General features: G+C 36.2%; 1 protein-coding gene across 1 annotated transcript in view; it reads right to left on the minus strand.

The window, feature by feature from the left end:
* Positions 1-5096: 5096 nt before the first annotated feature.
* Positions 5097-16168, minus strand: part of slc8a4b (solute carrier family 8 member 4b) — a 64398-nt gene continuing 53326 nt past the window's right edge. Inside the window, exons 6-10 of the mRNA XM_057344919.1 lie at positions 14377-14483; positions 11955-12079; positions 11771-11870; positions 11347-11619; positions 5097-6396 (exon numbers count right to left, since the gene is read on the minus strand). Coding sequence (XP_057200902.1) covers positions 6017-6396; positions 11347-11619; positions 11771-11870; positions 11955-12079; positions 14377-14483 — 985 coding nt within the window. The 3' untranslated portion in view covers positions 5097-6016. The remainder of the gene's footprint in view (positions 6397-11346; positions 11620-11770; positions 11871-11954; positions 12080-14376; positions 14484-16168) is intronic.

Raw genomic sequence — 16168 nt, forward strand, 5'->3', positions numbered from 1 at the left:
GCATTTAAGTACTTTTCTCAGATCCTCAATGGCCGGCCAGTAGTCAGACTTTAATTATACTCCCATTCATTTTTCTTTTCTAAACCTTTCACATTCTCTCTTTCGCCTTCTCTTATCTCAGGAATCGTATTTCAAGCGCAAAACTCGTCTCTTCTTTGTCTTGTTCTCCTTTGAGCGTCTGCTTTCATTTCCGTCTTCATGCTCTCGTTCTGTCGTTTCTTCAGTGGTCGGGGGCATGAGAGAGGGTGAATGACGGTGCATGACTGTCACGCCAGACATCCATCAACTCAGTTGAAGTATATACACATCATATCTTGCTTTCTCAAAAAGCCTCTTGCATCCTATCAGATCTTTGCTTGTTCCTCTGAACCGCTTTGAGGACATGTGGAATTTTGTCATTAGAAATTTGACAGTAATGCTAATGGACAGTAAGGCAAATTGTCAACTCAATACAAAACCAAAAAGCAAGTGTTTCATTCTTACAAATATGATTGTTAGGTCTTCGTTTAATCTGTAAGTCTATTGCGTAATAAAGACTGTTGTGGTTGTCAAACTGGAACATGAACATGATCATATCCTATATTTATTCATAAACATATAGTGTTGATTAAAATAAATCGCTCGGTTGGTTTAATACATAGTTATTGAATACTGTACTTTGACCAATTGTGGTTGTGTGACTTCTGGGTCCTCTATACAGTATATAGCTTCTTAAAGTTGCCAGACTGTGGACAAAACTGAAAAAAAATGATGCATCTAAGAATTACAGTATATAAGATTCAAAGGAACCATGTATTCATCTATGTTTAGACACACCTCCTGTGTTTCAATGTCAATGCCAATGCCAATAACAGATTAAAACCATACTTCCCATCTGTTGAAAATCACTATGGTGGTGAACAGAAACAACTTATTATTGACACGTTATTCATGAATGAAATGTAATGAATAAATGAATAAAATGTAATGAAAAATAGCTGTTTTTGAAATGTAGTGATGTTGCTACTTTTACGACATGCTCAATTCATACTCAACATGAGGGAAATCATCAAAAATAAAATAATTTGACATATTATGGTTTAGTCAGTAAACACAACTATAAAGCAAAAACCTTCAAGCTGACCTTACAGCAACACAGAGGAAGTATCTTCTTCAGAATAAAGGCGGACTTTAATTTTTCCTGATTTTTAAAAGGTTTTCATACCCATCTAAATATCTAAACTAGGATCACAAGTGTGTCTGAGGACAGTTAGTTTGATGGGTAGTGAGTAATAACGTTACGTCATTTTAATAAAACAGAGAGTAAATCGAATGAAATGGAACATTCTAATGATAATCTCTGATTATTTTCAAAAAACAAATGCTGCTATTTGAAAAACTACTGCCAGGTCAATTTGACATTTTGTCCCATGTCTCAGAACATGTCTTGGTGTGCCACAAATAATCTTTACACTTAATATGAGATCATCTATACTTGTGATTGTCTCAAGGTACAGGTCATCTGAAGGTTCAAGTCATATCAGCAGTTTTTCTCTCTCTCTCTCTCTCTCTCTCTCTCTCTCTCTGGCCAGACGGCTTAATCCAATTACGATAGCTGCTTCTCGGCATGACATTCGGGATTTCACTTCAATTGTATGTGCTCCAAGTGTAGCCTGGCACAGAGAGAGAAAAAAACGGTGACCCTGTAAACCGATTAAATGCACTCTCTCCATCTCGCACCCGTGTTTAGTCTAATATGAACTAGTATTTGTGTCCTAATGACATCATGCACTGGCATGATGCTACAATATAATTTCTATAAAACCAGTTACTGTACATGATCATTATTTCGAAACTTGTCACATAACTTACAGTAAGTTAGTATAAGAGGTTAAGTTGGTATAAGATGGTTTGTTATGTGCAATTTCAAAGCTTTAAATAGACTTGGGGTGAGTGGGTGTAACACATAAGGCAACACCCACATACACACACACTCGTCATCCGGCCCAGACAAGACAATGACTCTCCGGGTGGATCACCTAGCAACAAGATAATACTAAAAATACTCTGGGCACAATCTTTTCACTCCAAACACTGTACTAGACAGAGGGCAGAAGCTACTTCAAAGAGCTGGAAATCAACACAACTGCTAAATCTGTCTCATTCAGTGTTTTTCATTCAGCAACTTCTCTCCACACACTGCAGTCACAGACAGATGATAACTGACAACTGATAACAACTGACACTTCATAACTGTGAATCACTGCTTGACAAACAGAAATCATAACTGAACAACAAATTTAATCAATAAAGTACTTTTGTATGTGTTTAGGCTACATTTATAAGAAATGCACTGATACAAAATTTCTCCACCGATACTGATAGCCGATTATTCAGAGTGATATCTGCCAATACATCGATTCTGAAGATCAAATTAATATTCTGAACTTACTGAATGTTATTAATTCATATAATGACTATTAATATTGAACATCAAATTGGTGATGTTTCTCAACATTTTCATTCACAAAGTCATTGCATTTTCCTGTCCTCTTTTGATTGACATATCGGCCCTGATCTTTGGTTGTTTTTAAACTATAGGCCAATAGTGTGAAACATTACTTTTATTGAATGATACCGATTATTGCCCGATATATCGTGCATCCCTAATATTTATATTTATATATAATATAATTGATTATTTTTTGATTACACTGCATTTATTATTGTTTTTCCACAGATGTACAATGTGAAGTTTAATGGAGTCATATGGCGGAAATACGTGTTTTTCTGTGTCTTTGGTGTGTTATAAGTTGCCCATGCATGTATTAGACACGTAAAATTGCAAAAATGAAAGTGTCGGAACAAAAGAAGCATTCTATCTAAAAGCGAATGCTCACCCAGACCTGCCTGAAACACCTCGTATAACCACACCCCCACAAATCTAAGTCATTTCGTGGTATGATTTGACTAAGACCGCCCAAATGTAAACGCAAGTAAGGTGGGCGTACTTGTAAATCTCATTGTATCGTCACCGTTGCAGCCATGTCGTGGAGACACTGTGTGTTTCATTGCGAAAAGAAAGCCTCTTTGTTTGCCATGCCAAAAGATGAGACAACTAAAAACGAATGGTTACATTTTATTTACAACACTGTTCCAGAACAGTACAATCCGAATATTCAAGTGTGTACAGCGCATTTCACAGATGATCGCTTCATGAACCTGGGAGAGATCAAGGACGGCTGTGCACAAAAGCTTTTGTTCCAATTCCAACCATTACAACTTCGCAAGGACAGTCTGGCGCTTCAGATTCGCAGCCTGTAAGTATATTTAAATAGTAAAAGACTTTGTTACGGACTAACGAGAGTTGAGTTTGTCGTGTGTTTGTAGCGCATCTTGATTCTTTGTGTGATCTGCAAATGCAGACACGCGCGCAACGTGAAAAAAAACAACATATGTCCTAATAATCAGTAATTATGTTCCAACTACAGGCAACAAATGTCGTGTTTATAATGGGGTTTATTGTCTTTGTTGAGTAGCGACGAGACATGGCGTAACACTGGTTGATCACTAACGGCAAATATTTATAACGTCGTATATAAAAGGTAAAACAGTTAGCTATAATTTTAAACTGTTTGACATAATATATATTTTTAAAAATCTTACCAATCCTTTACATCCTGCTCAAGTCGCGCTGGTAAAGTTGATGTATCGGCTTGATCATCTTCATTTTCCGGATCAGATTCGGGCTCGAATTGATTAGGAAAGTACCGATGACATTTTATCACCTGTCAGTACAATTGGGAACATGATGTTCCGAATAAGGTAAGGTTGTTACATTTCCGTCACACGCTTGCAGTGTTTGACCAATCACTACGCACTGGTTAACTGGCCAATCAAAGCACACCTCGCTTTTCAGAGCGATGAGTTTTGTAAAAAATCAGCGCGTTTCAGAGAGGCGGGGCAAAGAGAAGATACAAACATGCACGGTATATGGAAAATACAGTGTTTTTGAACCTTAAATAGTGTATACACATTGCATTACATCTAAAACAAACGATAATATTCGTTTTAGCTGTGTCATATGACCCCTTTAAGTTCTAGATGCTGTATTATCACAAGCTGTGCTTTTAAATGATGATCTACTATGCAACAGTATACAAGGCTGTGCCAAATTCAACAACAAAAAGCATAAGTACAATAAAAGAAAATTGGTCTCATATAGCCTATCACAGTATACAGAGCAAAGGTTTTTTCTTTTTTTAAAGAGTAGAAAAGAGATAGAAGTCAGAACTGATCAGTCAGGTGTTGACGGGAGAGATGTGTTTTCAGACGGTTCTTAAAGATGGCTACAGAATCTGCTGATCTTGTAGCAGCAGGCAGATCATTCCATAAATGTGGTACCGAGAAGGTACGCGAGAGAGATTTTTTACCTTTTTGGGATGGCACCACAAGACGTCGTTCATTGCAGAGTGTAGGGATCTGGCGGGTATGTAAGTCTGCATTAGTGAGTGAAGGTAAGGGGGTGCTAAATCAGTGGTGGTCTTGTAGGCCAGGAGCAGAGTCTTCCACAATTTTCCACAATTTGAAAGTTCAATTTTAATGATCTGTTTTATAGAGTACGTTTTAAATGTTAATTTGTGGTAAAAAAAATAGTCCTATTTACTATAATAAAGTATTGTGTACATAAAGTCCATACAATTATATCTGTATGCAATTCATGTTGTAATCATATGTAATATATAGTGTAAATCTTCATTGTTAAATACATACACGTTAATTATGTATAATGAATTTCTTTGAATTTTATGGAATTCCAATTCTACTTCCTGCAATTTGAATTTGAATTGCAATTCAGCTTCCTGTTTGCAACCTCAATTCAAATTCAAGAATTGAATTGGAATTTAGGGGTCATTCTGAATTCAATTCTGAATTTTGAACAACCCTGACAGTATAAAGTATAACTTTTTAACTACCAGCTGTTTACAGTCTTCATAAATCCCCAGTTAGTTCCCAGCATAGATAATGAAATATTCAGGAGCAAGAGCTTACAATCCCTTTGTATCATGAGCCACTGTGACTGTAACATCAAATACAGATACAGACAGTTCTATGCTAACATGAGTCAAGTTGTTTATTATCAGTTGAGTGGTCTCCATACCACACGCACGCACGCACGCGCACACACACACACACATCATATACGCGTTTACAATGTATACATTTATGAATGATATTATTCAGCACCATCCCTTTTATTTCATTCGTTATTATTCCAATTGTTCCTCTGTTTTCATGATCACTCCAGTTCAATTCCTTTCTGTCATTTGACATCCCATTACTGTCAACAATACGTCATTACACATTAGTTATGAGTTCTTCGACATGCTTCAGTCAACAGTCATATTTACTTTTTGTCGTGAAACATGCTTCTACTTCCTCCACGAGCAATAGTAAATCCATCTTGTTGCTACACCTGGCTCTTAAGGATATAGTTCCAGTAAGGTCATTCAGTTCATTTAAACATCTTTTTAAATATTATCATTACGGTTACAAGAGAGTAATACCGACACACACAGTAACAAAAACGTCAAAAAAAGTAAACCCCTTCATTCAGTAACTGAAGGCTCGGATTGGCTCAAACGGGAATATGAAAAACACAGGAGTCATTGGTTACTGGTAGATTTAAGACAGCACTGAGAGACGAGTACAAGTGTAAGGCAAGGAAACAGGGAATGACTGCATTAGAACTAATCTAAAGGTGCACTCAGTGATGTTTGCTTTGCTTTGCTTTGCATTGGCTGATCTGGCAGCTGTCTGGTGACATATAGTCTCATCTGAGTATGAGATGATTTTAAGATATTTTTCAATCCTTCTGGGGTAAATCTTCAATGTACAATGCATTACTGAGTGCACTTTCAAAATTATTAAAAGGGCACAGGATAAATATCTTATAAATACTAATAAAGCTAATTTACTGGCCACGGTCAGATTCCTCTTCGAGAAGCTGAAATATGCTGATGCCACTCTTTTTTTCTCAGAATCCAGTAATGTGGCAGTACGCTTCCAGTGAGGCCAACAAGATGTAGATCAGCCATAAGGAAATAAACAGCAAGGATGTCAATATCTTGCAAGTCCGTGGACCACCGAGTTCTCCTCCTGCCACTGAGGGGCGCCGGCGAAACAGCAGCACGCTGACACACACCACAGCCATGGCCGTGTAGAGTGTGACGGAGAAAGCCAGAGAGCCTGGATTCACAAGAAACGGTTTGCCCTTAGAGCGCCAGTATATGGCAGCTATGGTCCACGCCACGCCAATGCCCAGGAAAACATTTACTGCGTTGCTCCCAGTCACGTTGCCAATGGAGGCGTCTGCATATTGATCTTGGATGGCAGCGACCTTACTGGCAAAAGTGTCTGTACAGAAGAGAGAGACAGAGAAAAAAGAGAGAAGATGTTTATTACCGAGCGATTGTGGAAGGAAAAATTTGCATATAATGTAACCTACATGAATGAAGAGTCAATTAGTGATTTTAATGTCCAGTGTTGAGGTTGCCAGGTTTATTGCATGCAGTCACATTGGCCCTCATTTATCAAACGAACGTAGAAACCAGCATACACCCTAGCGAAATAATCAGCTTACGACAACGCTGATGTGTGATTCATTAAACTTTCGTATGCGGCCAATTCCGAATAATCGTAACTTGATAAATGCGGCGACTGATATCGATCGTAATGAATTCAGGGTGTAGACGCCTCGCCCCTAGATCCAGCCAAAAAAGGGGAACTTTTCTGATTTAGAAATTGAATCTTTAACCTTGAAAAGTGGAATCAAAGGAACTAAAAATAAACTGTTTGGAAAGACATCACTACTGCGGTCAACAGCGTTGGCATAGTGAACCGAACTGCAGCTCATCAGGTTTGTATTTTTTATTGGATATGTACAGTGAGGGAAATAATTATTTGATCCCCTGCTGATTTTGTAAGTTTCCTGCTTACAAAGAAAAGAAGGGTCTATCATTTTTATTTGTAGGTTTATTTTAACAGATAGAGACAAAATATTTAAAAAAAAATCAGGGGAAAATGTTATATAAAGGTTATAAACTGATTTGCATTTCAGTCAGTGAAATAAATATTTGATCCCCTACCAACAAGCAAGAATTCTGGCTCCACAGATTGGTTATGTGCCAATATGGAGCACAGATTAGTACTGTCACTTTAAGAAAGTACTCCTAAATCAGCTTGTTATGTATATAAAAGATGCCTGCCAACAGAATCTGTATATTCCAATTCAACCTCTCCAACACCATGGTCCAGACCAAATAAGTTTAAAAAGATGTCAGAGACAAGATTGAAAACCTGCACAAACCTTGAATAGGCTACAGACAGAAGCTTGGTGAGGAGGAGACAACTGTTGGTGTGATTATTTGGAAATAGAAGAAATACAAAATAACTATCAAATGCCCTTGATCTGGAGCTCCCTGCCAGATTTCCCCAATGGAGCAAAGTTGATCATGAGAAAGGTTAAAGATCAGCCCAGAACTACAAGGAAAAAGCTTGTTAATGATTTCAAGACAGTTGGGACCACAGTTAGCAAGCAAAACATTGGTAACACGCTATACCACAATAGATTGAAATCCTGAAGCACCTGCAAGGTCCTCCTGCCCAAGAAGGCCCGTCTGGCTCGTCTGAAGTTTGACAATGAACATCAAGATGATTCAGAAAAGGTTTGGAGAAAGTGATGAGAGACCAAAATAGACTCCTGTATTTGGAGGGAGAGAAATGCTGACTATGAAACCAAAAACAACATAACTAAAGAGAAGCACAGTGTTGGAAACATTATGCTTTAAGGCTTTTTCTCTGCTACAGGTATACAGGATGACTTCACCGCATTGAGGGGCTGAGGGACGGGCCAATGTACCATAAAATCTTGGACGAGAACCTCCTCCCCTTAACTAGATCACTGAAGATGGGTCGTGGATGTGCCTTTAACATGACAAAGACCCAAAACATATTGCCAAGACAACCAAAGAGTGGCTTAAGGAGAAGCACATTAAAGGTCTCTAGACCCTAGTCCTATAGAAAATCTGTGAAGGAGGCGAAAACTCCAATTTGCTGAGTGACAGCCAAGAAACCTTAAAGATTGACAGAGGAGTGGACTAAATGTATCCTGACACATGTGCAAACCTGGTGACCAACTATCAGAAATGTTTTACCTCTGTGCTTGTCAACGGTTTCAACAACCAAGTACAAAGTTATTTTTTCTCAGGGATCAAATACTTCTTTCACTGACTGAAATGCAAAATCAATTTATAACCTTCATATAACATTTTTTCCCGATTTTTTTTTAAATATTTTGTCTATATCAGTTAAAATAAACCTACCATAAAAATTATAGACCCTTCATTTCTTTGTAAGCAGGCAAACTTACAAAATCAGCAGGGGATCAAATAATTATTTCCCTCACTGTATGTTTTGTAAATATCACTGCAAATTATTATTGTTACATTAATGTGTTAATGTAAACATGAATGTAGATATAAATACTGATAATTTTTGCGGCGCAATTATAGAATAATGTTTATGTAAATGTTTTTGCAATTTTCTTCATTTAGGTGAAGAAAAAATGGTCTGTGGCAGAGGAGATAGATGCATGTTTCTAAAGAGGATAAAAGTTTAAAATCTAACCCTGCTAATCTTGCATTTCAGGCTGCTTAAATCAAGCACACACAGTTTTCTGTCTGCTTCATTAATTTTTTTCTCTTTTAGATCTGTCGGAGGCAAGAACCAGCGGTCTTCAGCCCCCACAAACCTGCCTGGAGCCTGCCACACAAAGCCAGGCAACCTCGAGCTGTGACCCAGTGCGTGTCTTTCACACACACCCAAGCACAAATAAACATTGCACAAATAAAAAAACATTAAAGCATGCGTGTTGTCTGTTTTCAATAGAATGCCTATTTGTCAAACAAAGAAGCTTTCACCTTACAAATAGATACTTACCCATTGCTTATAGGCCTAATAATATTGATTATTGTAGTTTTTAATGTTTTACTTTTAATTGTGTATTTTAATTGTCGTAAATTATCTTAGAAGTAGGCTAGCCTAAAATCTCATCAGTTTCTTTACACCAAAGCACCTGTTAACCTTGTAATTTCAAACAATTAAATGTTCATATAATTAAGCTAGAAAAGAAAATAGGCCTACTTTATAAATCGCTTTGGAATTTATTTTTACATTTGACACACTAAATGAAAAAAATGTGAATATTTCTATTTGTCATTATTCCTTTTCAGTCATCAAAAGGGTAAAGCGTACATGGACCTTCACCTTATCTCACAACTTGCATACACGAGCTGAGACCTGTCGTGAGATTTGAACGTAGCAACCGCTCACGCCCATATTGATAAATGAAAAGTTTTGCGTGGAAGCAAACGAATGCACAGTTTTCTGGCGTACGATCGTTTGATAAATGAGGGCAATTGTGTTTTAGTGGGTTGCAGTGTGGTTGCCAAGGCAATGCTAAGTGGTTGCTAGGTTGTTCTGGGTGAGGTAAATCAACATTTTAAGAGATGACCAAAAGAAATAAAATCAAATTAAACTGTGAACAGAAGTGGGGAAGTATCACAAAAGGGGTCATGAAAAGGGCAAATGCAAGACAAAACCAAGAGGAAGTGAAAGAAAGAAAAAAGAGGAAGAGAAAGAGAAAAGGGTGCACTTAACCCTCAGGACCCTTAATGCAGTGGTTCTCAAACTGGGGGCCGTGGCCCCCTGGGGGGCCCCAAGATGGATCCAGGGGGCCACAGATTTTGTGGCATTTTATGAAATATAGAAATTTATCATAGATTTTATGCAATCAAACATCAGAAAAATGACACCACCAACCAAAAGAATTGAGGTTCCAGCATTGTATAACTGAATGTTTTTGGTTTAATTAAAATTTTAAGATTATACGTCTTTATATGGGGGGCCACAAAGCGATGCACTTAACACAAAGGGGGCCTTACAACAAAAAAGTTTGAGAACCACTGCCTTAATGTAATCTTAGAGGACAAATTTGGGCACTTTGTGATCCCTATGACATTTTAAAGGAATCTTTTTTTATATATATAAATAATCCTTTTTAAATAAATGTAACAACAGTCAAGTTCTGCTTTATTTTGCATTTTATTTTTTATCTTGTTCAAATTATTCAAATACGCCATTCATTTGAATGTAAAATAAGCCTTTTTTTAATGTTATTTTCACCTAAAATTAACTTTTTCATAAAAATCTTTATTCTACAAGTAAAACACAGTGAAAACCTCACCGTTTTGTGACATCTTAAGGACATCTGAATGCTTGTAACCATAGTAGGAAAAATGTAAATGGCAGTCAAACGGTGTGCTTTCCTGCTGTCTTCAAAATATCTTCTTTTGTGATCAACTGAACAAAATGGAAGTCAATGGTGGCCAAGAACTTTTTGGTTACAAGCATTCTTCCAAATATCTTTCTCTGTGTTCATCAGAACAAAGAAATATATACAGATTTGTAAAAACTCGAATGTGAAAAAATGATGACAGAATTTTCATTTTTGGGTGAACTGTTCCTTTGAGGCTTGCTAAGGTGCTATTGTGTAATTTCTGAAGTGAAAGACAATTTTTGCCAGGTGAAAGATAAAACAGGTAGCAAAAATCCCCTGTACTTACAATAAAGTGCTGCAGCATACATACAGCAGTGACCAGAATATCTTACAAGATTTGGAAACACCTCATCAATCACAAAGCACAGCACTAAAAACACTCAAAACACCTTTGCATCTGCATAGCAACCGCCTGGCAACCCTCCAACATGGAGGCAAGTCCTGGACAAGCAAGCATCATTTACATTTTCTTCTAAAACAACCATAAAAATCTTTATTAAATTGACTCCAAACTGCACCTTTTTAAGTTTATTTATGGGCCTTTCAAAATGACTTTAAGGACAGGAAAAATCAAGGGAGAAATAAAACCACTGAGGGGGGAGAAGTGAAACTTATGTCCTCAAGAAGAGGTCCTTGTGAGTCGGGAAGTATTTTTTTCCAATTCAATTTTTACAGAGATGTATAAAACATCATACAAAATGAACAAAAACCAGCGCAGACATAAATCACAACAATGAAATACAATCCCATGAAGCACTGCGATGAATAATAAATATAATGAAAAAATAGAAAACAATTGATTTCAAGGCGCCTGGTTAATTTGATGAATTTAACAACATCAGAGCTCACGCAAGATCTATTAATAAGTTTATAAGTCACTGTTTTAAAACAATCACTCTTGCACTTTATTTTTGTATTATTTGGAATATGTTCACAAGCAATTGCATTTGGTCACATTTATCACTAACCTGGAACAGAGGTCCCCAGAGCAACAAATACCACAGCGGTGACTGAATCCTTCAGGCCAACGGTGCAGCCGAAGTGTGAAGCGAGATCACCCGTGATCGCCGTCAAGACGCCAATCAGACCGATGGACACAATGAAGCACGCCCATCCGTTCCAATACTCCGTGGGTGGCACGAATGCAAAGAGAACCTTCCAGAAGACCGTGAGGAAGTGCATGATGTAGTCAAAGCAGGATGGAAGACGCTCTTCACCGCTCTCCTCCTCATCGTCATCCCCTGATGGGTCAAAGTGAAACAGACGTGACTTGAAATGAAAAACTGCTCGAATGATTGCAGAGTAGATCGTATGTTTAATCAAAAAATACTTTCATAGCTATACTGGAACATTGAACAGGGTGTAAGGATGAACAAACAGGAAGTTGCATACCTGCGCTCACAGTAACAGCACTAACAAACTGCTCTCGCCAGCTACTGCTGCCCACAACCAGAGCCAGGTTAGTCTTCTTAAGGAGCTTATCCACTGTATTCTACAACACACCGAACCAAATAAAGCGTTTTGTTTTCATTATGAACTTTATCAATTATTTTCATCTTACATATATCTGTTTTACCTTAAACTCATAGGACTCTTCAATCACCACCTCCAGCCTGGTATGTTCTCCCAGACTGGGACATCCCATCTTTGCCACTTCCTCATCCTCCGCCCCAATCTCTGGCTTATTCTCATTTGAGTCTCCTAAAGTACACAAACATAAACCAACAGAGAAACATGTTATCGAAAATGGGAAAATATAATATTATATATTATTGTTTGTTAAGGTACATCTAGGGGGCCATGTTATTAAGTTAATTATTACAAGTAGAGCTTGGTCATATATTCAAAATTTTAATTAAAATAACTCAATATATACAGTATATGGATTATCACAAGAATTTGGAAAGATGTTATCAAAACTTAATATACTGTATATATTTCTGCTCTAGAATTTTTGAAAAAGGTGATATTTTTGCCCCAATTAAAAACACTTGTGTCGCTTGCTGTCCATTTTGATAATGATGAGTAATGACAAGAGATGTTTTCGCTACTCGTGAGGTGTAAAAAAAAAGAGTGAAATTGCCTATTCATCTTCATTTTCAGCAATATTCAATATTTATGATATTCTGTAATTGTGTATCTTCATAACAGTTTCAATAATATCTAATATGTACATACGTAATATATCACCCAGCCTTATTATGAATTTGGTCAGAGTGAATAAAAAAACAAGAGGAACTGTAACAATGACTAAAGGCAACGAGCGAAATTGCTTGATGGAGAGATAAGCTTTCCTCAACTTCCAAAACTGACAGGCAGGACATTCCATAAATCTTATTATGAATGTCATTATGATAATTGAATTGTGAAGTAAGGATTTTGGGATGGAGGGGGTCTTTGCCGGAAAAAGGCTGCATAAATAACGTAGGGAATAGCGATAGCCTCCAGTCACACTGCTAACGTGAGCTGACACAGAGACGGGCGATTATTTCTGGAGGTCACGTACTTCACAGTCTGCAGGTATTATTGAATAATGCTTTACTGTAAAAATATACAGCAACGGAAAAATGTAAGAGTCCATTTTTAAATTATTTTCAGTTTTTCTGAATTTACTTTTTATAGGTAAGTATTTAGGTAAAAGGATCATTTTTGTTTTATTCTCTAAACCACCAACAATATTTAGCCTAAATTTCAAATAAAATATTGTTTCTATTTGCATTTATTTGCAAAAAATGAGAACTGGAGAAACAGGTCAAAATAACAGAAAAGATGCTCTGTATTTTTTCAGACCTCAAATACTGCAAAGAAAGTTTATATTCACTTTTAAGCAATACAACAGTAATACTTCTACATGTATTTGGGTAAAGTTAAAAAATTATTTATTATGTGATAACCTCAATTTTTTCAGTGACTGTAGGCACATTACTCTTTACTAAGCCAGAAGATGTTAACCAATCTATACTAAAGGACAGAGAGAATGTATTTTCCTTATAATAAAATCGAGTCTTTAAGCTTAAAAGAACGTTACGTACTTACTGAGGCTTCAAACACGAACCCTCAAATCATCCACTTTTGTTTTTTTTATTTCTCTTTTTTATCTGTAAACTTTCATCTCGTATGGCTTTGTTCAAGCTGTGCTCATTAAATGACCTCTACGCTTGCTGTATTTGCTGCTTTGCCTGCGCTGATCATTTACATTGCTTTATTTTTTGTTTCATGTCTGAGAATGTGCAGCAGAAAATGACACAAAAACACGACTGCTGGTGTAAATATGAGGAGGACAGTTGCTTCATTCTGGCTAATCTGTAAACAGTTTCTTTTTACACCATGAACTCGATTAGCGAAGGTGTGAAGGCATGAGATTAATGGGTGGTAATATTAGAAGGCAACCCTTAAGCACACGCACACATCTAACTTACTTTAAAAGACTCATTTAAGCAGTTCTTGCATGTATACCAAATGTTTTGCATATCTTTGCATTTTTGCTGATTCTATATTCTTTATTTGAAAAGCAGTGAGTGATAAGAATAAGATTCAGTTTTATTACTATAAAATAATAATTGCAACAATACATTTAAATCTTTTTATCTTTTTCTTATAATTGATCGTTATCTTTCATTATAATTGTATTTAAGTTATCACCATAAGAATTTATGTGTAATTTATTTTATTTATTTATGAAGATGATGGTGATACACATCATTAAAATGGAGCAAGATTAATTGAATGCATAATTGTAAATGTATCAATTGACTGTGATGTTCCTCATTTGTAAATCACTTTAAATAAAAGCATCTCCTAAATGACCAAATGTAACTGCAAAAGTGTTAAGCTTTTTATTGCTTCGATGTGTTACTTCTGAAGTTTTAAATGCAACACTAATATGGCAATGCTTTTCTGAAAAGCTGCTTGTAAATAATGGGAATTTTGAAAAGCTCTACAGTACAGTAATACATATAAGTACATTTATGCACACACATATTCACATGTCACTTTACCGTGTTTTTGTCCAATCTCAAGTAACACCGGCTCTCCTAACTCAATGCTGAAGGTCTTGTTCTTTTCATACTCTTCATCATCTATAATCTTCACCTCGATTATCTTCCTGTAGACAGATAAGCAGTGACAGATATACTTCAAGACTGTGTTATACAATTAATTTGATCTGTGAATCCCTTTCAAACTATAAACCCATTTAACAAGTTCATTAACACATGAGAACATGTCATTCTGTAACACACTTACATAATCTCAGTTTTCATTTCTTTAGCACATGCCTGTACACACCGTGACTGTGAATACCGAAGATTTCCATTTAAGTAACTCGTATGTATTCATTCGTAATAAATGGCAGGATTTGCATAACCCTGACATAACAACACACCCAATGCGTCATAACTTCATGCATTATTAATGACGATATGTGGTGCCAATGTAAACAATGCTATTGAGGGTGGAAGCTGTAAGTACAGGATTTAGTGAAATTGCTTTTTCATTAAAAAACAAAGTGAGAACATCTATCATCACTGAGAGAGATGTACAGCAGTGGTCCTTCAGTACCCATGGTTCAGAGGTGAGGTTCACATAAGGGACAGGGTGGTGCTTGTCTACCCAGATTAAGAGCTGGTCTAACCAATCATCATTGTAAAAGGTTTTAATAAACATTTTATAAAATTGCAATTACATAATTACTTTACAGTACGAATACATTCATAGCATTTTGAGATTTTAGTTTCAGGTATGAAAACTTGGTAACACCTTACAATAGATTTCCATTAATTAGCATTAGTTAACATGACCTAACAATGAACAATAATACATCAACAGCATTTATTAATCTTAGCTAATGTTACTTTCAACAATTACATGTTTTAAATCAAACTGTGTATCTATTAACATTAACTAATACACAATGAACTAATATGAACAAACTATGTACAACTGTATTAACAAAGATTAATAAATGCTGTAATGCTAGTTTAGGTTAGCAATTGCACTAAAAATGTTAAGAAATAAAACCATTTTGTGAAATGTTACCAAAAACTTTGAATGTGTATGATGATTTGAAAATGGTTGCTGGCACATGCTTTCTATGTAATATCCATGTTACTGATGTTATTGAACAGAGGGACATTAGTTAAATCCTTGGGGGCGGTTTCCCGGACCGGCCTTATACCTAGTCCCAGACTAATTTGAAAGTTAGGGCTGTCTGGACCAAAAACTATTTACACTGACATATCTTAAAATACATCAGTGCAATTGTTTTGTATCAAGATGTACACAGTCATTTTTTGTAAAGTATGTTTTTTAAAATGACTTAAATATCCTAATTTAACTAAGGCCTAGTCCTGATTCAAGATAATCCCTGTCCGGGAAACCGCCCCTTGATGTTCTATTTTTAGATTAAATTCAGTAGGTTATGTAAAATGCCATAAATAAATTGCGGCACAAAAAAGAAGTCCAGGATATTTGATCAAAACCTAGTAGTTCTGGCCCTTACCATTAGTATATATATTTAACCAGTGGTTCTTAAACTTTTTCATTGTAAGGCCCCCTTTGTTTAGAGTCCATTGCCGCCCCCCCAAATAAAGACTTATAATGTTAATTTTAGAATTTTAATTAAACCAGAAACATATTCAGTTATACAATGCTGGAACATCAATTCTTTTGTTTGGTGGTCTTATTTTTCTGATATTTGATTGCATAAAATCTATGATAAATTTCCATATTTTATAAAATGCCACAAAATCTGTGGCCCCCAGTATGAGAACCACTGTATTAAACTAACAT

This window comes from Triplophysa rosa, linkage group LG1, assembly GCF_024868665.1.
Source record: "Triplophysa rosa linkage group LG1, Trosa_1v2, whole genome shotgun sequence".
Classification (NCBI taxonomy): Eukaryota; Metazoa; Chordata; class Actinopteri; order Cypriniformes; family Nemacheilidae; genus Triplophysa; species Triplophysa rosa.